Below are 24030 nucleotides of genomic sequence, written 5' to 3'. Positions count from 1 at the left end.
ATTATGTTGTTTGTGGTTATATATGTTCATGACACTTTGGTCTAGCTAAGTTCATTTGGAATCTAGGATAAGTTTTTATCGTTTTTATTATAAATTAGTGGTTCTTCGTCTGTAAAATTTTAAGCCCGCCCATTTATAACATTTTGTAAGGCTTCTTTATCATTCTGAAATGAAATCTATATGATAAAATGTACTGATGTATATACCTTCAGAATAAGACTAGGGCCTTTATATGAATACAAAAGAGATATTTAAAGAGTAATTAATAATAAAAGCACACATTTTATTGAGAAAATGTATATGCCTGATGACACTGGAAGACATGATACAGTTACCAGAGGTGTAGACCTCTTCACAGAACAGCTACAGATTATGAGGGCTTCAGTGGCGAATGAGGCAGGACCTCATTTTCCAAAATGGAGAACAACTATTTGTAAAGTTCAACATTAGCCAAGTGTAGTCTCCACCCAATTTACACAGCAGTTGCAATTCTAGAAAATCCTAGCTTTTGTGTGGGGAAAATGTATTATGCATCTACATAAAACAATTAGATTCTAGGCTCAGATAATTACAAACAGAATCTTGACCCACGTAAATGACCAGTAAGACATTCAAAAGTTCTGTCATGCAAGGTGAGGGCAATTATTTACACAAGACCATCCCACAAATTGCAGATCACAGAGCACCTCTCATCCCCAATCCCTGCTCACTAGAAACCAAGAGTGCCCTTCAATTGTTAAGATATTAAAAAACACCCCTACGTATTTCCAAAATGTGACTCCCTACAAAGACACACTGCCCCCGTTATGCCCCCGTTGATAACTTCTGAATAAATTACGGTGTGGTTTCACATCTGTGTGAAACCTGCCAACATCAGGGCTCAAAAAAAAAAAGTATAAAAAGTGTCATTTTTACCCAAGAACAGATGCCTAAGACCACTCTCCCTGTCCCTGTTCCCTTCCTATGTGCCACATCAGTTTTCAGAAAACTGATAGGTCGAAGAGGGAAACTGACCTTCTGGAAGCTCTGAGAAGGCTACAGTGGCTCATAGGTGGAGCGCCAGCGGCCAGCAACCAAGCGAACGTTCTGGACAACGGGAGGATGAGCAGCCACAGGAGGCTGCCAGTTACGTGGGCATGTGAATGCCCCAGGCTGGTCCTCCAGACCTCATAAAGACACCAGGGCAATTGTGGAGGAGAAAATAAGAAAAACAGCATTTTATAAACAGAAATAATCATCTCTTCTAAATATTCAGGAATAAAACTACAGTTTAAATGTTCTACATTTAACTCTACTTTTATTATTTTATCCAGAAAAACAACAGTACTTTTTAAAAAACAATGTTATTTGTATTGTTTGACATCCATGAGAACTTTTAAAGTGTAATATATTCCAGAAGGATTTTCAGAGAATGCTTTTTATAGCCTTAAACTGCTGTTTCACGCTATCCCCATAAAATCATAAACAGGAAATGTCTTGCCTTTTAAAATAAAGGCTTAGTTGCAAATCAGTACATAGTTTAAATAATATGTATCTTTTGGAAACACAATCATGGCAAGTTATCAGATTTTTATGAATGCTTGAGGTTTTGTGGGGGTTTTTTAAAGCCACTTATCTCTAATAGATAACATTGTGAAGTTTTTCAACATATTTGCAAACACCAGATATGTATCCAGCATTTTTTAGCGGTTAAATTAATGATTATTAAATATGTAGCTGTTAGCCTTGTCATTGACAGAATATTAGTAGTGATACAAGAACAGAGCAATTGAAGCTTTATTTATAGTAGTGAAAAAGTGGGAAACGACCTGAAGCCCAAAGCAATATGCAGAGGGCGATAGAATTAGTTTAATATGGATGTTGTATAGCCACTAAAAATGATAGTTTTTAGACTATTTTAAAGCAGGAGGAAAGGTTTGCGATATAGTAGAGGAGAAAATAGTGCCTAAGGTAGTATGATTTCTTTTATTATCAAAAAATAATAATCCAGAAGAAGAAAGAAGTTAAGTGATTTTTCTTTGGGTGATAGTTAAGTTTATCTTCTCCCCCTCCTCCCCACACCTTTTTATTTTTAACAATGAGTGTGTGTTTAGTGAGGAAAAGAGAGATTGTAAAGGGAAATGGCTTTGTTCTTATAGAACAATGCTAGTAGCTCTTGCTAGTAACCTTAACATTTTTTATAGTTCTTTTAAAATCAGCATTCCTCCTAAAATCCTCAAAATCTGTAGGTCAGTGAAGTGGCTAATGTTGGTTTTAGGCAAAAAGAATGGTTTGGAGAAAGAAGACAGAGCAACTGAAATAAGAGGTTTCCTGGAGGCACAGGAGCCAAAAAATAAAAAATAAAAAAGTATAGGTCAGCCTAGCTGGAAGGAAAGCCTAAATTAAGAGACTGAAGCTAATCTAAAACTAGTGCTAAAATTCCCATTCATGAGTATGATGTATCATCTAGGAGCCCAGATTTGCAGGCCAGTACTACCTGAAACTCAGGACTGAGATTTTTAACTATTAATACTTAATTATACTACTTCACTGCTTATGTTAACATGTGACCTTGAGCATGTTTCTTAACCTCTCTCTGAGTGTGTTTTCTTCCCTGGAAAATGTTCTAGGTGATTTACATATATTTTTAATCTTCACAGCAACTCAGTAAAATTGCTGTTATTACACTCACTCTACAGATGAGGAAACTGAAGCTTAGGTTAACCTGTGTAGGTTTACCAAGCTAATTATACTCTGCAGATACCCATATCTTTTATGACTCCAAAGCCCAAGCCCAAGCCCTTCATACTAGCCCACACTTTCTACAAAAACGTTTATATCATAGCATACTACCTGCATGCAGATATCCCTTTATCAGAGCAAGGGGAAAGGTGGTGGCAAAAGGGCAATACTGAGATGGGGGACTATCATGAACAAGCCAAATACGGTTGCTCTTTCAAACCACGGTATTCCTCCAATGTTCAATATTTATTAAGAATCAGGAAAAGTGAGTTTTGATGAATAAAAAGTATCTGCCCCTGTTTGTTATCCTTGTCTGGGTTGGCTCTTGTGTCCATCTTCAAGCTTCCCAAAGCAAACCTCCATTCACACAAGCACATTCTGGAGCAAGTCAGAACCTCACAGGGAGAAGGAAGAGGGGATATCCCCATTGCTGTGCCGGGCTCTGCCCTTGGAGCTCCAGCAGACAGGTGCTGTTCCATCAGCACAGCCACCAGCCCGTCCTCTCTCTTCCCCTTTCTGGGTTCAGCATTGCCTCCGTTGCTTCCCTCCCTCCATTCCTCTCATTATCCTGCCTTCACCAACTCTCCCTGTTTCTAATGCAGAGGAATTTAGATCTGCCCCAGATCTTGCTCACCACCCCTACCCTCTCATCTGTATATGGCAAAAACCATTAACCAGAAGATGAAGTCTGCAACAAAACAAAAAGCCCCCAGTTTCTAGAGTGACCTCCACTGAAAACACTTGGGAGGGAAAAGGGGAGAATCATAGGTAACAAGACTTTCCTGTCGTATATTTAAAATCAAGGTGATAGATTTATTCTGTGTATTTGAGGGAGTTGAATGATTTACATACATGTCACCAGCTATCTGAAGAGGAAAAATGTGGATTAACTGGCACTGTAAGCCACATTTATTCTAGTGATGTCTTAGGACTTCTTATAGATAAGGATTATCAGACAGCCGCCTGCCTAGATTCCCCCTTGACCTCTATCTGGTGGTAACTGCACTTCCTTTCTTTGTACTGAAGACATTTTATATATTGGTAAAACAAGGGGGAAATGTTGCTTTTTTAAAAATGTTATTGGAATGTAAATCAACTCCCCTCCCTCCTTCCCTATAAAAGCAATTGGGGTGACAGAAGTAAGTGGGTAAGTCAAGGCTGCCTCTCTCTGAACTGAGAATGAGAAAGAATAAAATCATGGACCTGGAAGGCAACAGATGTAGCCACATGGAACTGTCTTACTCCAGAGCTTCCTAGAGCTCTGGACCCCAGCTGCTCAATGGGCTGACCCCAGCTATGGGAGAATGGGGTGCCAGGAAGTAAACAGATTTAGAGCTTGCCATTTAGGCAAGACCTGACGGTGGTTCTCATCCCCAGGGGCAACTGGAAATGGGGGCGGGCCCATGTCCGCTTGTGAAAATGACTAGGGGCCCCTGCTGATAGCCGGTGGTGGGAAGGGGCCAGGGTGATAGACGCTGGTAGTGCATGCAGAGCAAAACACTGTTGTCCACACTGCCCATAGTGCCCCTCTAAGGACACTGGGCCAGCATTCCTGATGTGCAAATAGAGTCCTCACGTGGAGGTCCAGCTAAGAGCTCAGTCAAAAATCTGAAAAAAGTTTTAGGAAAAGCAACTTTCTTGCCACTCTGGGACAGTGAACTAATGTTAAGTGGCAGGGGAGGTGTTCTAGAACGGCGACTTTCAAATATGAGTCGCATGCCATTAGGGTCATGAAATCAATTTAGTGTGTCACAATGAGCAATCTTTAAAAGTGGAATAGAATAAAAGCAAATGAAAATATCAGCATGTACCATTAGTGAGAGAGAGGGTGTATGTGTGTTCACTAATAAAAGATGGAAAATGTATTTCTTACTGCGGGTCCCAGACTTCTGAGTTGCTAGTACCACAGGCATGAGCCACCACACCTGGCTTATTTTTAAAATTTGTTTGTAGAGATGGGGTCTTGCTCTGTTGCCCAGGTTGATCTCAAACTCCTGGCCTCAAGCCATCCTCCCGTGTTGGCCTCCCAAAGTGCTGAGATCACAGGCATGAGCCACCACACTTGGCCCGCTTCCACCTTTTCTTCCGAAGTTTCCTGGCTTCTCTTAAGGCCTCATAGAATTGAAGAAAGTTAGGGCCTTGCTTTGGATTAGGCTTTGGCTTAAAGGAATATTGTGCTGGTTTAATCTTCTATCCATTCCCCTCAAACTTTCTCCATATCAGCAATAAGGCCATTTTGTCTTTTTAATCATTCATGTGTTCACTGAAGTAGCATTTTTAATTTCTCTCAAGAAATTTTTCTTTGCATTCATGACTTGGCTGTTTGGTGCAAGAGGCCTAGCATTAGGCCTGTCCTAGCTTTTGATATGCCTTCTTCACTAAGCTTAATAATTTCTAGCTTTTGATTTAAAGTGAAAGATGTGTAACTTTCACTTGAATACTTTGAGGCTATCATATGGTTATTAATTAACATAATTTCAATATCATTGTGTCTCAGGAAATAGGGGGCCCAAGAAGAGAAGAGAAAAAGGAAAGTTGGTGAAGCAGTCAGAACAGACACATTTATTGATTAAGTTATATGGGCGTGGTTTGTGGCACCCCAAAACAATTACAATAGTAACATCGAAGATCACTGATAGGCTGGGCACGGTGGCTTACGCCTGTAATCCCAGCACTTTGGAAGGCCAAAGCGGGTGGATCAAGAGGGCAGGAGATTGAGACCAGCCTGGCCAACGTGGTGAAACCCCGTCTCTACTAAAAATACAAAAATTAGCCAGGTGTGGAGGCGCATGCCTGTAGTTCCAGCTACTCAGGAGGCTGAGGCAGTAGAATCGCTTGAACCTGGCAGGCAGAAGTTGCAGTGTGCTGAGGTTGCACCACTGCACTCCAGCCTGGGTGACAAAGCAAGACTCCATTTCAAAAAAAAAAAAAAAGATCACTGATAACAGCGCCCCGTAATAGATAGTATAATAATGAAAAAGTTCTACATATTGCAAGAATTATCAAAATGTGACACAGAGACACAAAGTAAGCACATGCTATTGGAAAAAAATGGTGACAATAGGCATGTTCAATGCAGGATTGCACAAACCTTCAATTTGCAAAGAAAAAAATGCAGTATCTGTGAAGCACAGTAAACCAATGCACAATACAATGAGGTATGCCTGTATTTCCAATTACGTGTGTTTCAATCCTATATGTGAAGGGAGGAGATAAAGAGTGTGAGAATTAAAAAGCAGTAATCTCATCAAATTTTTTACAGGATGTAATTTCACACAGTAAAAAGCTGAACAAGAAAAAAGGAGGAGAAATGGAAATACTGAATAACACCGACAACCAAGGAATAAAAAGTTTGAGTAAGGAGAGGAGAAAAACACTAGAAACATATCAGCAGCTGTTTTACCTTTTACAGGTGAGAACAATTTATCTTTCACTCTGAGTTTGGGAGTAATACTATGTTACATGTTTGTGGCTTACAGGGAGTATTTTGTCATGCTTCAGCTATAATAGCATACATGTTTTGAGCATCTACTAAGTACCAAGTGCTGTTGTTGGTGCTTTACATACATTATCTCATTTAATTCTTACCATAACCCTGGGAGCCGTGAGAGAATGAGTACTGTTTTTATTCCTGCATTACAGATGAGAAAACAGACACAGCCAGTAAATGATAAAGCAGGGGTTTTGAAACGCAGGCAGTTTGACTTCAGAGCCCATGCTCTTTACAATATTATACTATGGTTACCTTCAGAAACAATATAAATCTGATAATAACAAAACTAAAACAGGTGCTGTCATCCATGAAAAAATTAAAATAGCTGTATGTGAAAAACAGATATTTACCAGAACCAGTCTCCCCTTCTATGGGGGAAGAGCCAGAGGGTTTGGGATTTCAAAATAGTATTTCTTTTTTCTTGTATTATTTTCATGGCATTACTATGATCTAAATGAATAGTAATTTTCCATTGCTTCCTGAGTGTTGGTGAGAACTAATAAGTTTGACTGGTTATGGTTGGACTTTGATGGATCACTTATTGTTTTGTTTGACCATTGATTCAGCCCGTCAGCCCTACTAGCACATACAGCTAGTCACAGAGGAAAACTGCATGATAGCAATAGAAATTAACAAGCATCCTCTTCAGCAGGAAAAGTTTCCCCAAAGAGGTGGATCCATAGTTCTCCCTTGTAAGAGTCAGATGTCTCTCAGAGTGGGGCCACTGCTGGGATTCCTTCAAAGCCTGGAGATGCTTAGATCTTTGTTTGAGGATGTCACTGGCAGTAGATGTAAAGAGAGCACATTACACAAACCATAAATAAGAGGTGTGGCTAACCTCATGGAGAAACACGATGTTAATTTTGGTAGGTTTGAAAATTCTCTACTTGGAATAAGAGATTGGAGAACATCTTCAAACATACGAACATCTTCACACAAGTGGCCACCACATGGCGGCACAGAAGGAAAAGGTTAACAGTACTTAGAATTGTCTGTGGAACCCACTGCTTCACGCCAGCAAACCTAGAAAGAAAGGGGGCTCTCTTTAAACAGGAAAGGACTTTGGTCTCCCTAATTTAGTAGTCAACCACCAGTTTGAAATTTAATCTTAGGCACTTATCATTTTTTACACCCATGAAATTTCAAGCATATTGAAGATTCTTTAGAATTTAGTTTTCTCAATTTGACAGAATTTGTCATAAGTTAAAATCTACTCATTGTTTAGTATATAGGTGGAGGCACATTTATGGGAAGAAGAAAAAGTGCAGGAGCATTTTTAGAATAATTCCACCAAACTTGATCTGCAAACAATCCAAAATGTACAACCAAAGGGTGCAACCATTCAGTTGTATCAAGTGAACTCTCTCTTGAAATCATATATTTTTCTTCTCCTTCTCTTCTTTTGAGGCGTTAGCCCAATATCACTAAAGAAATTATAGAAAAGCAAATGGCCTGGATTCCTTCGACCCATTGGTTACACTTTAGCAAGACTTCTTTTTTTTGTAGAGACAAGATGTCACTCTCCCACCCAGGCGGGAGTGCAGTGGCGCAACCACAGCTCGCTGCAGCCTTCATCTCCTGGGCTCAAGCAATCCTCCCACCTTGGCCTCCTGAGTAGCTGGGACTACAGACACCTGCCACAATGACTGGCTAATTTTTTCATGGTTTTTGTAGAGACAGGGTTTTTCCATGTTGCCCAGGCTGATCTCAAACACCTGAGCTCAAGTGATCCACCCACCTCAGCCTCCTGCTAAAGCACTAGGATTACAGGCATGAGACACCACACCTGACCTAGCAAAAATTCTTAACCAAAGCTGCAGTCAGCTAGTATAGGTTTTTGGGGGGTTTGTCTCTTCAGTATGAACCTAAATTTAAAATTTTTAGGTAACCTTAGGAGGAATGGTGAGTAGGCATCTTTCTTTAGTTCTAGAGTAAGTTTCCTTTCTCCTAATTCCTATATACTTCACATTGAAAAACAGTCACTACAGAGCTATCAAGAAAAAGTACTGAGCTGCTTATTTATAAAATTTCAACCAATCATTATGAACTTAAAAGTAAACCTAAGTGGTAAAGTAAACCAGAATTTGAGGCTTCTTAAAAGCTGCCCAAACTGCTTGAGTATATTAGATGAATACCAGTTTTCAAGTATGGAAAAATTTTCTTCTCTTGTCAGAAAGAAGATGAAGATTAGGAGTATTAAATTTCTCTTTGTACATACTTCCTCTATAACCTGAATATTATTGTTCTCTTTGAACTTCTACCTGGTAGGTATAGCTGCTGGAGAAAAGCCACATCACCATGAAGGCTGGTTCTGTATCCAATGGGTTCATCCTCATCAGAGCCCACAGGGTTCCACGTCCATTTTAAGTTCTTTGTTGTTTTTTGCTCATGGTCTTCTGGCACTTCCCTTATCAACTGTCCTGATCTTCACCCCTCTCTTCAGCCTCCCTACCTCACTCCCCCTTCTCACTCTGTGTAGAACATTGTGGCCATTTTGCTGTTTCCACATTGTAAATGTATTCTTTTCTTTTTCTTTCCAGTCTGACAAGATAGTATGCATTTCTACTCATCTATCAACCCTTCTAGGCCAGTCTATGTAGCCGGACCCTTAGTCCACTTTCTTTTTTTTTTTTTTTTTTTGATACAGAGTCTGTGTTTAGGCTGGAATACAGTGGTATGATCACGGCTCACTGCAGCCTTGAAATACTGGGCTCAAGTGATCCTCCCAACCTCAGCCTCTTGCGTAGCAGGGACTGCATGCGCACACCACCACACCCGGCTAATTTATTTTTACTTTTTTCTAGAGACAGGGTCTGTCCATGTTGCCCAGGCTTGTCTCGAACTCCTGGGCTCAAGCTATCCTTCTGCCTCTGTCTCCCAAAGCGCTGGAATTATAAGTGTGAGCCACCGTGCCCAAGCTTTGCCAGTGTCCTTGGACACCAGATTCTACTCGCTACCCGCCCTGTCTTCTGCGTCTCTACAATAAATATTAATATGTGGTTCAAAAAGGTCAACAGTGAAAAGTAGATATAATATGTTAAGTGTATCATATGGTGTGTATCATTTAAATCCTATCATAATTTTCTACTATAGCTTCCTATAGTATGATATGAATAATATTAAGTAATTAATATTTGATATTAATATTTTAAAATATTAATATATGATAGGAAGCTAAAGTAGAAAGTTATATGATATCAATCTATAGGAAACTGTAGTAGAAAGTTACACTATATACTAATAGCATAGAGATGAGTACCTGGCACATAAAAATTATTTTATATACTCATCTATATGCTTTTAGTGACATTAAGTCATTGAAGAGCAGGGAATCAGATACTGCTTTGTGCTTTAATAATATATTAACTTATTGTTTTGTGGGATTTTTTTTGTTTTCTTTTTCCTTCTTTCCTTCTAGACCAACCCTTTATACTTGGCTAAGCTGATTTTCCAGATGCCACAGAACAAGTCCACTAAATTTATGGATACTGTTATTTTCACACTATATAATTATGCCTCTAATCAGCGAGAAGAATATCTACTTCTCAAGCTTTTTAAAACTGCTCTGGAGGAAGAAATAAAGTATGTATACAAATATGTATGTAAAAATACCAATGAATCAATCCTTTTGTTAGTGGTTGCTGTCTTTGATTTACTAAAATTATTTTTAAATTCTTATAAGTTATTCCCACATATTAAAATATATCAAGTTTCTTGAGAATACTTCTATATTATTAGAGCTATATTCAAGTACCATTTTCTCCCACCAGTGATACTTTCTCTAGTGTTAAATTAACTTTTGATTTTGTATGCCTGTAACAACTGAAAATCAATAGCATATTGAAAGTCAGTGAAAACATTTAACTTAATTAAAATTCTGAGTAGTAAAGCCATTAACAGGTGGGAATGCAGAGTGCAATCTCTGCCTAAATAGTCTTCCCTTCTTTCTAGAACTTAAACTACTTTTGCCAATTTATTTTCTGACTCAGTTAATGTAAAAATTGTATAGGTAGCTATAATGAGTGGGCTGAGAAACAAGCATGAGAAATGTCCTTAGCTCAGGTGGCCTCCCTAACTTGTGGAAACCTTAAGTTATACTAGTTCCTATTGGTTTTGGGAGCATGGGAGCCAGGCACCTCTGCCCTCCAGGTGTCTGTAAGCCCACGAGACATGTGATTCGTGAGAAATAGGAATGCTATGCAGTGGAATGTGGTAAGTACTAAATGAAGGACGCATCTAAATGAAGGATATGCACAATGTATCAGGTTAGAGGACAGAAGGAAAGATTCCAACTAGGTTGACTAGTAAAGATTTTATAGAAGAGGAGGTGCTTGACCCAAAACCTTGAGGAACAGCTACAATTTTTATAAGAAGAGATAGAAGAGGGAAATAAGGCACAATGGTGGTGGAAACCGCATGGGCATAGGTCCCAGGAGGAAAGTAGATTAGTCTAGCCAGAAAGTGACTTAATTACTAACTACCAGGAGATGAATCCTGAATGATAGGGTAGGGCCAGGTAGTGGGAGACTCTGAGTAAAGGCCCAGCTGTTAAGGCTCTATTTGCTTTTTGGGGATCTGTGAAATCTTTTTTCTTCTTCTTTGTTTTCTTTTTTTTTTTTTTTTTTTTTGTTTTTTTTGGAGACGAAGTCTCACTCTGTCTCCTAGGCCAGAGTGCAATGGCATGATCTCAGCTCACTGAAACCTCTGCCTCCTGAGTTCAAGCAATTCTTCTGCCTCAGCCTCCTGAGTAGCTGGGACTACAGGCACCTGCCACCACGCCTGGCTAATTTTTGTATTTTTAGTAGAGAAGAGGTTTCACCATGTTGGCCAGGCTGGTCTCGAACTCCTGACTTCAGGGGGATAGGTCCCAGAGAGATGGCGGGTGAAGCTGTGCATGCACGTGAGGTCTGAGGGGAGAACGTGGGTTTTGGTTGGGCTCTGGTAGACCAGTTATTGTTTTTTTGGGCATTGATTCACCCTCATTTGCCTTACAAGCACCTACAATTAGTCAAAAAATAAACAAAAAGGTTGGGCACGGTGGCTCACGCCTGTAGTCCCAGCACTTTGGGAGGCCAAGGCAGGCGGATCACGAGGTCAGGAGATCAAGACATACTGGCTAACATGGTGAAACCCCATCTCTACTAAAAATACAAAAACAAAATTAGCCAGGCATGGTGGCGGGCGCCTGTAGTCCCAGCTACTCAGGAGGCTGAGGCGGGAGAATGGTGTGAACCCAGGAGGCAGAGCTTGCAGTGAGCTGAGATCGTGCCACTGCAATCCAGCCTGGGCGACAGAGCGAGACTCCGTCTCAAAAAATAAAATAAAATAAACAAAACTAGCATTTAAAGGTGGGAAGAGGAGCCAGCAAAGAAAATAAAAAGGAATGACTGGGTAAGATAAGAACCAGGCATTGTCAAGCTCTAAAGGGGAAGGAGGTGGAAGAGGGAGAGAAAGTGGTCAAGAGAGAAAGGGGAGGAAGAGAGGAGAGAGGCCCTAAGAATCAGCAACCATAAATCAAGAAAAGCTCTCTCAGCCATCTGACGTGGCTAGAAGCTGTATTGCAGCTTTGAGTGGGATTTGAAAAAGTGAAAACAGTTCATTCAATCAAGAAAGTTGTTTCTGAAATTTGATAACTACAGGGGCATGGTACTTGTACCGTGTCACCCAGTATTGCTAGTCCTGGTCCATTTTCAGTTCATACCTGCCTTCTAGATTGAAATTGAGGCTGTGACTTTATTTTCAGATCCTCAAATTGCTCATCTAAGAAACATACACGTTATAAACTGGGAACAGTGGCTCACGCCTGTAATCCCAGCACTCTGGGAGGCCAAGGCGGGTAGATCATTTGAGGTCAGAAGTTGGGACCAGCCTGGCCAACATGGTGAAACTCTATCTCTCTGAAAATACAAAAATTAGCTGGGCATGCTGGCATGTGCCTGTAATCCGAGCTACTCAGGAGGCTGAGATAGGAGAATCACTTGAACCCTGGAGGAGGAGGTTGCAGTGAGCCAAGATGGCGCTACTGCTCTCCAGCCTGGGCAATAGAGTGAGACTCTGTCTCAAAAAGAAAAAAAGAAACATACACCTTATAAATGATTGCTTGTTTTTAAAGCACACCAACTTAGATTTTCATAGAGAAAAGTATAATTCCATGAAGTCTTTGCCTTCCAGAGGGAGAATACATTGTTTAAAACTGTATCCAGGCCCAGAACCATGGCTCAGGACTGTATTTCCAGCACTTTGGGAGGCCAAGGCAGGTTGATCACCTGAGATCAGGAGTTCGAGACCAGCCTGGCCAACATGGTGAAACCCCGTCTCTACTAAAAATACAAAAAGTAGCCCCGGGCATGTGGTGGTGCACACCTGTAGTCCCAGCTACTCAGGAGGCTGAGGCAGGAGAATCACTTGAACCTGGGAGGTGGAGGTTGCAGTGAACCAAGATCACACCACTGCACTCCAGCCTGGGTGACAGATCAAGACTGTCTCGGGGAAAAAAAAAAAAAAAAAAATCTGTATCCATAGAAGCAAACCATTTTGTTTTTCTTGGGCTTTTTTAGATCAAAAGTGGACCAGGTACAGGACATAGTTACTGGTAACCCTACAGTCATCAAGATGGTCGTCAGCTTCAATAGAGGTGCCCGGGGACAGAACACCCTGCGCCAACTCCTGGCTCCAGTGGTGAAGGAGATCATCGACGACAAGTCGCTGATTATCAACACGAACCCTGTAGAGGTGTACAAGGCTTGGGTGAACCAACTAGAAACACAGACTGGAGAGGCCAGGTAATAGAGTCAGGAAGGTGTTGGTCTTCTGTTATGTTTTATGATATTTTTACATGTGTATTTATTGATACTCTTAAACTTTGTTAGGCGAACTGTACAAAGTCAGTTATCAATCCAAAATGTTACCTCCCTTTAACATATCCATGCAAATTACATCTTGATACTAAATGGTATTTTCACATTTCAGAGCCAGGTGATCCCCAGTGCCACAACTTCCATAATTCTCTCCCTTGTTTGTTTTCTTTGTGTATTTCTAAACCTAGACCTAGAGATGGTGTAGACTCTCTCTTCACCTGATAATACGTACTTTTCTTTACAGTTACCAGGCAAGTAACTTTAAGGTGTAAGGTTTAACAGTCCAGGTTGGATTGGCTTATTCTGGGTGGGTGGTTGTAGATTTAAGCAACCCTAGCTTCTTGTTTCCTGTAAAAGGATGTCTGTGAAATAAAGTGTACACAGAGAATTATGTAATTATGTGGGTGGTTGTTACAGTACTGTTTGTAATAATAAAAAGTCAGGAAAAGTCAAAATATTTAGCTTTGAGGGATTTGTTAAATAAATGTTTGTATAGCACATAATGGAATAAGTATTTGGAATCGTGGTATAGATATACATTTGTTGGCACAGAAAAAAATGTTCAGGGTATATATTCCAGTTGGAGTTAGGTGCAATAACCCATTTTTCTGGGAAAAGAATGCTCATTACATACACCACACAGGATCTGTATAGAATGTCTATATACACAAATTGCATTACACCCATCAATATGCGAGGCCCGCAGACATACATGCACAGAGGAGGTTGGACAGTTATGCACTAAGGTATGAAAATTGGTTGTCCCAAACACCGCATATTCTCACTCATAGGTGGGAATTGAACAATGAGAACACATGGACACAGGAAGGGGAACATCACACTCTGGGGACTGTTGTGGGATTGGGGGAGGGGGGAGGGATAGCTTTAGGAGATATACCTAATGCTAAATGACGAATTAATGGGTGCAGCACACCAACATGGCACATGTATACATATGTAACTAACCTGCACATTGTGCACATGTACCCTAAAACTTAAAGTATAATAATAATAAAATAAAAAATAATTAATTAAAAAAAAAAGAAAAGAAAAATGGTTGTCCTCTCTGGTATTGTTTTAGATTATATGTGATTTTATTTTTCTGTAATGAACATTTGCTTTTTATAATTAAAAGAAATTTAGCTGAGTCTAAATTACCTGGGTCTGCCTATTATCTTGCCAGAAGACACCAGAGGGAAGGCCTCAAGTCCTTCCTGTTCCAAGTTGCAGAAGGTACCCTCTGTAAAGGTGGAGCCTCCCCTCATTTAGTAAACATTTTGTTACTGGAGTCAGTGGCAAAGTCCGATTCACTATACAAAGCTTGACTATAGAACCAACTTGGCAGCAAAATTAATGCTTGTACCTAAGCCTCCAGTTAATTTAAAGCCTTTGTGTTTTCAGCAAGTTGCCTTATGATGTGACCACAGAACAAGCTCTAACATACCCAGAAGTGAAAAATAAACTGGAGGCTTCCATTGAGAACCTGAGAAGGGTCACCGACAAAGTCCTGAATTCTATCATTTCTTCCCTTGATCTACTGCCGTAAGTTGTACTTGCAGCAAGTTTAACATTCTTTCCTGGAAAGTTCTTGGAATATGATGTAAAATAAGCCCCTGTAGTGAAGACAGCAGTTTTCCCTTATATTGTGTTTACTATTTTAAAAGATTGCCTACATTTACCTTTTAAATTCCTGACTGTTCTCTAAAGAAGGGGCAATACTTCAGTAGCAAACACAGCTCAGTTATTATCATCAGTGGAAGTCCTGTGATTCCATTACCATCTCATCTTATGTTTAATTTTTAGAAAAACTACTCAGCTGAAGTTGACTGGAACAATTGCTGTGTGTTTTTTCCTCACTCCGCCTTTTTTCCATTATTTTCTTTTGTCATCTGTTTTATATGTAGTTATGGATTGAGGTATATAGCCAAAGTACTGAAGAATTCGATCCATGAGAAATTCCCCGATGCAACAGAAGATGAGCTATTAAAGGTAGATTTTCAAGGGTAATCTCACCATAGCTTCTCCTGGGGGTATGAATCAAAATTACCAACATATAACTTTGTAAGATTATTCCCCATGTATGATTATTTATAATAAGCTGCAGGTCTTCTGTTTCTAATGACTCTCAAGATAATTGATTAAGCTGAGGTTAATTTGGAGATCCTAGACATTATTGAAATTCTTTGCATTAGAGCATTTTGGGGGCAATGAGCATTTTTTCATCAAAAATAACTTTGCAAATTATGCTATTAATAATGTGTGATTATATTCATTGCCTTTATTAAACTCCTTGTTAGGATTTACATCAGAAAATGATCTGCTTTCTCTTGGGAAATGTAGGAGAATATATATCTTTAAAAAAAAAAAAAGAAAACTAAAACTCTTGAGTTTTCTCTCTTAAAAATGGTCATGCACTTCTGCGTCACTCCAGATTGTTGGAAACCTCCTGTACTATCGGTACATGAATCCAGCCATTGTAGCTCCAGATGGCTTTGATATCATCGACATGACAGCTGGAGGTCAGATAAATTCTGACCAAAGGAGAAACTTAGGATCAGTGGCCAAGGTTCTTCAGCACGCAGCCTCCAACAAGCTGTTTGAAGGAGAAAATGAGCATCTCTCATCTATGAACAATTATTTATCAGAGACATATCAGGAATTCAGGTGAGAGGGGCTGTTAGTTTTGGAGAAACGTGCAAGAATGGTAGGCAAGAATAATATGTGCTCTGTGCCCAGAGCTAGAGTGGGCATGGAGGACAGGAACCCCAGGTGGTTACAAGCATTTCTTCTACCAGCCACTGGGGAAAGAGGAGAGAGGGAAGTGCAGGCAAGATTGCCTCTGTCTGGCGATCCTATCGCACCCCCACCACAGCACTCCTATTACACTGAGTCTTTTCTGTGTGTATTATTTCTGCTGCTGACAAAATGGCATACTTGTTCTTCCTTGTATGCTACAGGCTTCCAGTACCTAGAATTTAAAAATCAAAATAGCAGATTTCTGCTTCTTTCAACTTAAGAAGAGAGGAATCATTTTTAAAAAGTTTTCCTATGAGGAAGAACTTGCTTATCTACGTCAGATACATTTGACCCTTGATTAACACAGGTTTGAACTGCTCGGGTCTATTTATATATGGATTTTTTCAACCAAAGACAGAGAGAAAATACAGTATTCATGGGATGCAGAACCCATATATACAAACAGATGACTTTTCACATACATGGGTTCCACAAAGCCAATTTCAAACCTGAGTATGCACAAATTTTGGTGTGTATGGGGGTCCTGGAACCAATCCCGCAAACATACCAAGGAACGACTGTAGTAGGAAATGGAATACTTGATTTTGAAAGGTTAGGAAAACCCAGATTTTATATTTGTTGATGATTGTGTATGTGAATATGTTCTGTTCTATTCTCAAGCCTTTCTTAATGACACATGTAAGAAGATTTAATTCTATTGATTTTGTGTTTCCAAATTATATCACTAATCATTAACAAGAAAGGCGTGAGTCTGGTAGTCAGATTCACTCCTCCTGGAGCTCTGAGGAAACACTTTCCTCTTGTCATGTTTGTTCTCATGTCTGCCATTTAATCAACAGGCCATAGAAGTGTAACATCAGTTTGGCCTCTTTTAATCCTCACTTGGAAACTCATTTCTCATTCCTCGGTCTCCCTTGGAGTGAGTGACTTACTAGAAAACAAAGGTAGTTCATGATTATTCATTTCTATTTAGAATTTGTGGTCTTTTGTGAGAAAATTGCCCCAAATCCTCCTACTACAGAAAGTGTTGATTTTTCAAGCTAATTTTTCATTCTCCTCACTGACTAACAAAGTAATAGCCAGGCTGGGCAACATAGGGAGACCTCATCTCTACAAAAAATTTTAAAAATTATCTGGGCATAGTGGTAAGCACCTGTAGTCCCAGCTACTCAGGAGGCTGAGATGGGAGGATCACTTGAGCCTGGGAAGTCAAGGCTGCAGTGAGCCGTGTTTGTGCCACTGTACTCCAGCCCAGGTGACAGGGTAAGACTCTGTCACACACACACACACACACACACACACACACAAAGTAATATCCATTTCCCACATTTCTCATGAACTTTTAACTGCTGTTATTCCTATCAGTCATTTATGTTCCCACCTATTCTTTATTTAAAAAGAAACAAGACCAAAGAAGTGAGCCTCTTCTAAACTTGTCCTTTCTTCCACTCATATTTATCCTTTGTGTTTCTCAGAAATCTACAAAAAATTATAACCAAAGCAGCATAGGAAAGCCGACTGTCACATGGGAACATGCTCCCCACAACAGGGCTCTGCTGTTTAACTTCCCCCAGCCTCTGGCTGGGAAAGCAGAGGTCATTTCTGGTACATAAGACCCAGGTGCCTGTAGGAGAGATGCCGACAATGATTTCAGGCATATGAAACATTTACAACTTTATAGAATAAAATGTATATTCGACCTGCACAAGAATTGTTTAGGCAAAAAATACATAGAACTATTCAACTGTGATCACAGCATGCCTCACTTTTCTTGATCTCTGTCAAAACTTGCTTTAGCTTAAAATAGACTTTTTAGGGTCTGAGTCCTGGGACATGTTATGTATTTGGGTGTCTAGCCTTAACAATCTTTCCATCGGCCAGCAGATATTTGCAGCAACGAAGAAGAGTAGACTTAATCTCATTTTTGTCAAACTGGTAACAGAAGCTCTGAAGGGTGATTAGGGTGATGTAGGCCCAGGAGCCTGTGCTGTTTAAAGCAGCAAATTTGACTAATTGCTTTTTTTTCTATTGTATTCCTCACACAGACTTGATTCTTAGATCAAGAATTATCATTTTTGACTTTTTAAGTTTCAGGGACCATTTTTAAAATAACATTTTTAAGATGACCTACGCATAGGTCACTATATCACTAAGTCACAAACAGGGCCTGAGGCCCTTGCCACTCTCTCCAATCCTGTTTGAGGAGCTGGGTCCAATATCCAGAAACATGGATGCAGCTCCGACAGCCAGGAGCCAGCCTGGAAGAAGCTGTAACACGTCCTCTCAAGGTTTGAGATGGGAACAAAGTACATGACATCATTCAAAATTTCCTAGCTATTTTGATGAAACTGTTTAATGCACATGTTTGAGTCTGTCTTAAGACTTTTCCCCCCTTTATTAGGAAATATTTCAAAGAAGCATGTAATGTCCCTGAGCCAGAAGAGAAGTTTAATATGGACAAATACACAGACCTGGTGACAGTCAGCAAACCAGTCATTTATATTTCAATTGAAGAAATCATCAGCACACACTCAGTAAGTGGGGATGGGGAGGCATCTTAGCAATGGACCCATGATTTAGGCATCTGTTATCTTGAAAATGCTTAATCTCTACAGGACTTATTGTACACATGTGCTAATACTCATATTCTTAACCCTAAAAATCCCACAATTATTTATTCCATGACTCTTATACATTAATAAAACTCCTTCTCCCAAACAACAAAATTCTATTTTTACATAATTATTCCCTGACTCCTATACATTAATAAAACTTCTCCCCAAAAAAGAAAGTGTACTTTTGGCATAATCCATTTACAAAGCCAGATTGTGACTGGAATGGTGGCATATGCCTGTAATCCCAACACTTTGGGAGACTGAGGCAGGAGGATCACTCGAGCCCACAAGTTTGAGACTAGCCCGGGCAACATAGTGAGACCCCTATCTCTACTAAAAATTTTTTAAAAACTAGCCGGGTTTGGTGGTACATGCCTGTAGTCACAGCTACTTAAGAGGCTGAGGTGGGAGATCACTTGAGCTCAGGAGTCTGAGGCTGCAGTGATCTATGATCGTGCCACTGCACTCCAGCCGGGGCAACAGAGCGAGACCCTACCTCAAAAAAAAAATAAATAAATAATAAAAATAAAGCCAGATTGTAAATATGCAGTTTAAGCCCTGAGCCAGGACAGGCTATGGTGTTCTCATCCGCCAAAGCTATGCTATGTAGACCTACACCCTGTCTCTCCCCTCTTCCAGGAACCCTCTCAGCTTTTCCAGTAATTTTCTGGGGGAAATGAGAATATTCTTTTTATTCTAATGTTTTAACATAGAGTGGTAATAAACAGGCTACGCAACGAAAACAAGAAACTACCACCCAATAGTAGCCTTCTGCAAAGAATCACTTCCATTGTTCTGGAAACCCCCATTTCTTGGAAGCAGGCAGTTTTTCACATCATGTGCTGTGTTATGACATCTACATCTGGTTTGCATGCAGACATCACTGCCGTCAGCCATTAGCATGTATTAAGTATCTGTTGGGTGCAGGGCACTGTGCTCAGTGGCATGGGGAAGGAATTGGGAGGCTTTAGATGACTTTTCAAACATTAAAATTAAAAAAAAAAGCTAAGCATTGAGGGGTTTGCATTGTTTTCTTTTTAAGATCAATTGGAACTTATTTCATGAAAAAATCTTGGTTTTTAAAAGGTAACCATTTCAAGAATAGTTTCAGACCTTATGAGTTGAAGCAAGGTCCTGGGGATATGTTAGCAATGCACCCTGGACCTCCCAAATTAGAACCTGCATTGTAACAAGATCCCAGAGGATTCAGATGCACATTCAAGTTCTAGATGCTTCAGTGAAGGATGCACCCAACTTTGGATTATACAGAGAACCAAGGGGAAAGCATAACAAATACACATTCTCAAAGGTTGTTCTCTAGCCCCCATCAAACCAGACATACTGACAAGTGGCAGGTTAGCTGCTTAAAATTTCAGTCTATTATTAAGCTCTTTAAGAAACTAAAGCTTGAATGTAGGTTTGAAGGAAAGATTGAATCTAGTATTGATTTTCTTCTTTCAGGGTTGGAACAGGGAACTTCCCTGACATTTACATCAAGCTCTCAATACGTACGGATTAAATGAATAGGCTATCCTTCTTTTCTCTATATATGAACACCCTAGATTACAAGGAAAACTGTCCAGCAATCTAGCAATGCATTACTTACAGAAATAATTATCTACTGGACAGGCTCATTTATATTTGAGCAATGACCCATTTGTCTGTTTTTGTGGTACATTATCTGTCTTCAAAGAATATGCACATCTTGGGTGCACATTTGCTGAATGCAATATCCACATGCGAAAAAAATGGTGGGGAGTACTTGTTTAGAGTGAGAGATTCTTTCCCAAGGGTAGCAGAGAGAAAATGTTACTGTATTAATTTAGAAGTCTTAGAAGTCTTTAAGGAGAAATAGTCTGTTCTTTTGTTAACAAGAATTGAAAACAGAATTCAATCCTGGGAAAGAGAGCTTGTGACTGATTTGGAATTCCTTCCTGTGTTAGGTTAGAAGCAGATGTAATGTGGGGAAATTGTGTAATTTCATAGGAAGACTGTCCTGTTTACTGTCTGCCTTCTGTGTGGAGGCGTCCGTGTGCAGACACAAGCACAGCAGTAGCAGGATTTGCCAAGCCTGTGGCCATGTGCTTACCCCTTTCTCTAAGGAAGATGCAAGAACTTCCAAATAAGCTCTTTAAGAAGACATTATCAGGAAATTTTGTCAGAATAAAGGGTAGAAGGTGGCCACCTAAATAATCATTTCCAAAGAAAACAGCCAAATCAGTTGCCCTGGCTCATCAGAGAACAAGAACATAAATTTATCCGTCTTGCATATTTTGTTCTTGTCTCTTAATTTTCCCTCCAAAACATCATATATACCGCCTTTCCAGATTTTGCCTGGTCTTTATATCACCTCTATTATTTCTTTAATGCCTTTCTTTGAATCAACTCACCTTTTTAAAAACAACACGTAATTTCTTTGCTTTAAAACAAAGTACCTCTACTATAGTGAAAAACTAGCCTGCTTTTCCATACACAGAAACTTTAGAAGAAAATAAGTGTAATGAAAACAAAATAGTTGGATACAGTCACTTCCTTACCTTGAAGTTATGTATCTGAGGTGTGTTCTCTCTTTGTTAACAACTCTCCATGTGTCAGGGAAATGTTAAGAAAAATTTAGCATCAAACAGATAGTCTCTCCTTCACTGATCTTAAAGATTAGAAGAGAACGGAAAAGGCAGTAATCAAGACAGTGCTATGCTGGCATAAGGTTAGACATAAAGACCAATGGGATAGAATTGAGAGTCTAGAAATAAGCCATCACATTTATGGTTAATTCATTCTGACAGGGGACTAAGTTCAATGGGAAAATAGTGTCTCCAAATGGTACTGGGACAACTGGAAATTCCCATGCCAAAGAATGTAGTTGTGCCCCTTCCTTCCACTCTATACAAAAAGTGAACTCAAAATGGGTGGTGGACATAGATGTAAGAGCTAAAACTATAGATCTCTTCGAAATAAGACATAGGAGTAAATCTTTGTGACCTTGGATTAGGCAGTAGTTTCTTAGATATGACACCAAACACATAAGCAGCAAAGGAAGGAAATAAACTAGACTTCATCAAAATTGAAAACTTTTGAGCTATAAAGAGTAATATCAAGAAATTGAGGCTAGACGTGGTGGCTGACGCTTGTAATCCTAGTACTTTGGGAGGCCAAAGTGGGAGGATGCTTGAGGCCAGGAGTTCGTCGACAAAATAGGAAAAAAAAATTAGCTGGGTGTAGTGGTGCATGCCTGTAGTCCTAGCTACTCGAGAGACTGAGACAGGAGGATCCCTTAAAGCCAGGAGTTCGAGGCTGCAGTGAGCCATGATCATGCCATTGTACCCTAACCTGGGTGACAGAATCAGACCTTGTCTCATTTAAAAAAAAAAAAAAAAATTTCATCCAGGTGCAGTGGCTCACACCTGTAATCCCAGCATGTTGGGAGGCTGAAGCAGGTGGATCACTTGAGGCCAGGAGTTCAAGACCAGCCTGGCCAACATGGAGAAACCCTATCTCTATTAAAAAATACAAAAATTAACCAGGTGCGGTGACAAATGCCTGTAATCCCAGCTACTCGGAAGGCTGAGGCACGAGAGTCACTTGAGCCTGGGAGGTGGAGCTTGCAGTGAACCACTCCAGCCTGGGCAGCAGAGCGAGACTTTGTCTCAAAAAAAAAAAAAAAAAACTTGAGAAGACAACCAACAGAATGAAAGAAAATAATTGTAAATAATGTGTTTGATTGGGGACTTGTATCCAGAATATATAAAGAAATCCTACAACTCAATGATAGAAACATAATCCAATTTAAAAATTGGACAATTACACATCAAAGGACATAATCAACTGAGTGAAAAGATAACGTATGGAATGGGAGAAAATATTTGCAAATCACATGTCTGGTAAAGGGTTAATATCTAGAATATATAAAGAATTCCTACGAATCGACAACAAAACAACCCAATTATAATATAAACAAAGGACTTTAACAGATGTTTTTCCAGAGAAGTATACAGATGGTCAGCATCACTAATAATTAGCGAAATCAAAACTGAAACTGCAAGGAGATACCACTCACACCCAGTAGGATGATTAATATCAAAATTAAAAAAAAAACAGAAAATAAGTGTTGAGAAGGATGTGAAGAAAATGCAACCCTTGCACCCCGTTGGTGGGAATGTAAAATGGTGCAGCTGCTATGGAAACAGGATGGTCTTTCCTCAAAAATTTAAACAGAGAGGCTGGAGTATGGCGGCACGATCAATTAAAAAAAATTAAACATAGAATTACCTCATAATCTAACAGTTCCACTTCTGGAAGTATACCCATAAAAAATTGAAAGCAGAGTCAAAGAGTTATTTGTTCACTCATGTTCATAGCAGCATTGTTCACAACAGCCAAGCGTCTATCACTAGATGAATGGATAAAATGTGTTATATTCATACAATACAATATTATTCAGCTCTAAAAAGAAGGAAATTCTGATACATGCTACAACATGGAGGAACCTTGAGGACATTATGCTAATTGAAATGAGCCAGTCACAAAAAGACAAATACCACTTATCTAAGGTACCTAGAGTAATCAAATACATACAGGTATATTTGTGGTTTCTAGGGGATAGAAAGAAGAGATAATGGAGAGTGACTGCCAATGGGTACCCGGTATCTTTTAGGGCAGTGAAACTGTTCTACAGTCAGAGAGTGGTAATGGCTGCACAGCTCTGTGAATACACTAGAAGCCATTGCATCGTACATTTTAAGTGAGTGGATTTGATGTATCTGAATTCTATTTTGGTAAAGCTGTTGGAAAAAAGATTGAAAATGGAAAAGGAACTAGCTTTATCATTATGATGCAGAGTTTTATAAAATAGTTGCTGAGAACAACAAATTTTATCTCCTGTCTCCAAGATTACTAGTTCCGTACTTTGGAAATGTTGTTTCAATCTAATTAGAAATGCAAGCAAAAACAGATGTGTCGCTGTTCATGTGTAAGGTTGTAACAATTAAACCAACTCCATTAAAATTTGTTTAAATTAAAAAAAAAAAAAAAGTGTTGTCTTTCATGGTTTCCCCCGAGTGCTGCTACCCCTCAGGAGTTAACACTGTTTCCTGTAAGACCTGGCAAGACACCCCAGCAGATGTTACTCATCTTTGGGCCTTTTTAGGATAAGGAAAGGGGAAACCACTCAGGACATCTAGGTCTCTTACATCCTTACCCATGAGAGATCTTCAATGCAAGACAGATTGAAACAGCTCATAGTAGTGATTAAGAAGAAGGTAACTGTAGTATTTGATTACTGCATAGAGATGTAAATGCCCTTCCAGTTTGCTACCAACGTTAACTGAAAGATCTGCCTCATTCTGGACTCTTTCCCCCAACTTTGACTTTTTCTATGGAGGAAGAGTGAAGCACAGAGATCAGGTGGTAGAAGGCTTCCCTTTGGCAGACCTTGCTGAAAAAGGGTTTATGAACACGTTTCTTGCAACAATTTCTTGATGTAGAGTACGTACTTCCCTCTGAGATACAATAAAAACTGTATCTATGTCTCTAATTTTTATAAATGTCATACTCATATTTAAGATTTAAATGGTATGAGGAGGAAATT

General features: G+C 39.6%; 1 protein-coding gene across 5 annotated transcripts in view; it reads left to right on the top strand.

Moving 5' to 3' along the window:
* Window positions 1–24030, top strand: part of IQGAP2 (IQ motif containing GTPase activating protein 2) — a 305238-nt gene that overhangs the window by 256474 nt on the left and 24734 nt on the right. For all 5 annotated transcript variants that reach the window (XM_008962842.7, XM_034959927.2, XM_055112283.1 and 2 more), the window contains 7 exons: window positions 5984–6133; window positions 9633–9796; window positions 12772–12996; window positions 14473–14613; window positions 14976–15060; window positions 15503–15735; window positions 18230–18362. In XM_008962842.7, the coding sequence (XP_008961090.4) occupies window positions 5984–6133; window positions 9633–9796; window positions 12772–12996; window positions 14473–14613; window positions 14976–15060; window positions 15503–15735; window positions 18230–18362 (1131 nt within the window). The remainder of the gene's footprint in view (window positions 1–5983; window positions 6134–9632; window positions 9797–12771; window positions 12997–14472; window positions 14614–14975; window positions 15061–15502; window positions 15736–18229; window positions 18363–24030) is intronic.

The sequence above is a fragment of the Pan paniscus genome, chromosome 4 (assembly GCF_029289425.2).
Source record: "Pan paniscus chromosome 4, NHGRI_mPanPan1-v2.0_pri, whole genome shotgun sequence".
Classification (NCBI taxonomy): Eukaryota; Metazoa; Chordata; class Mammalia; order Primates; family Hominidae; genus Pan; species Pan paniscus.
The sequence above is the reverse complement of the archived record's forward strand: the minus strand, read 5'-3'. Positions and strand labels throughout refer to the sequence as shown.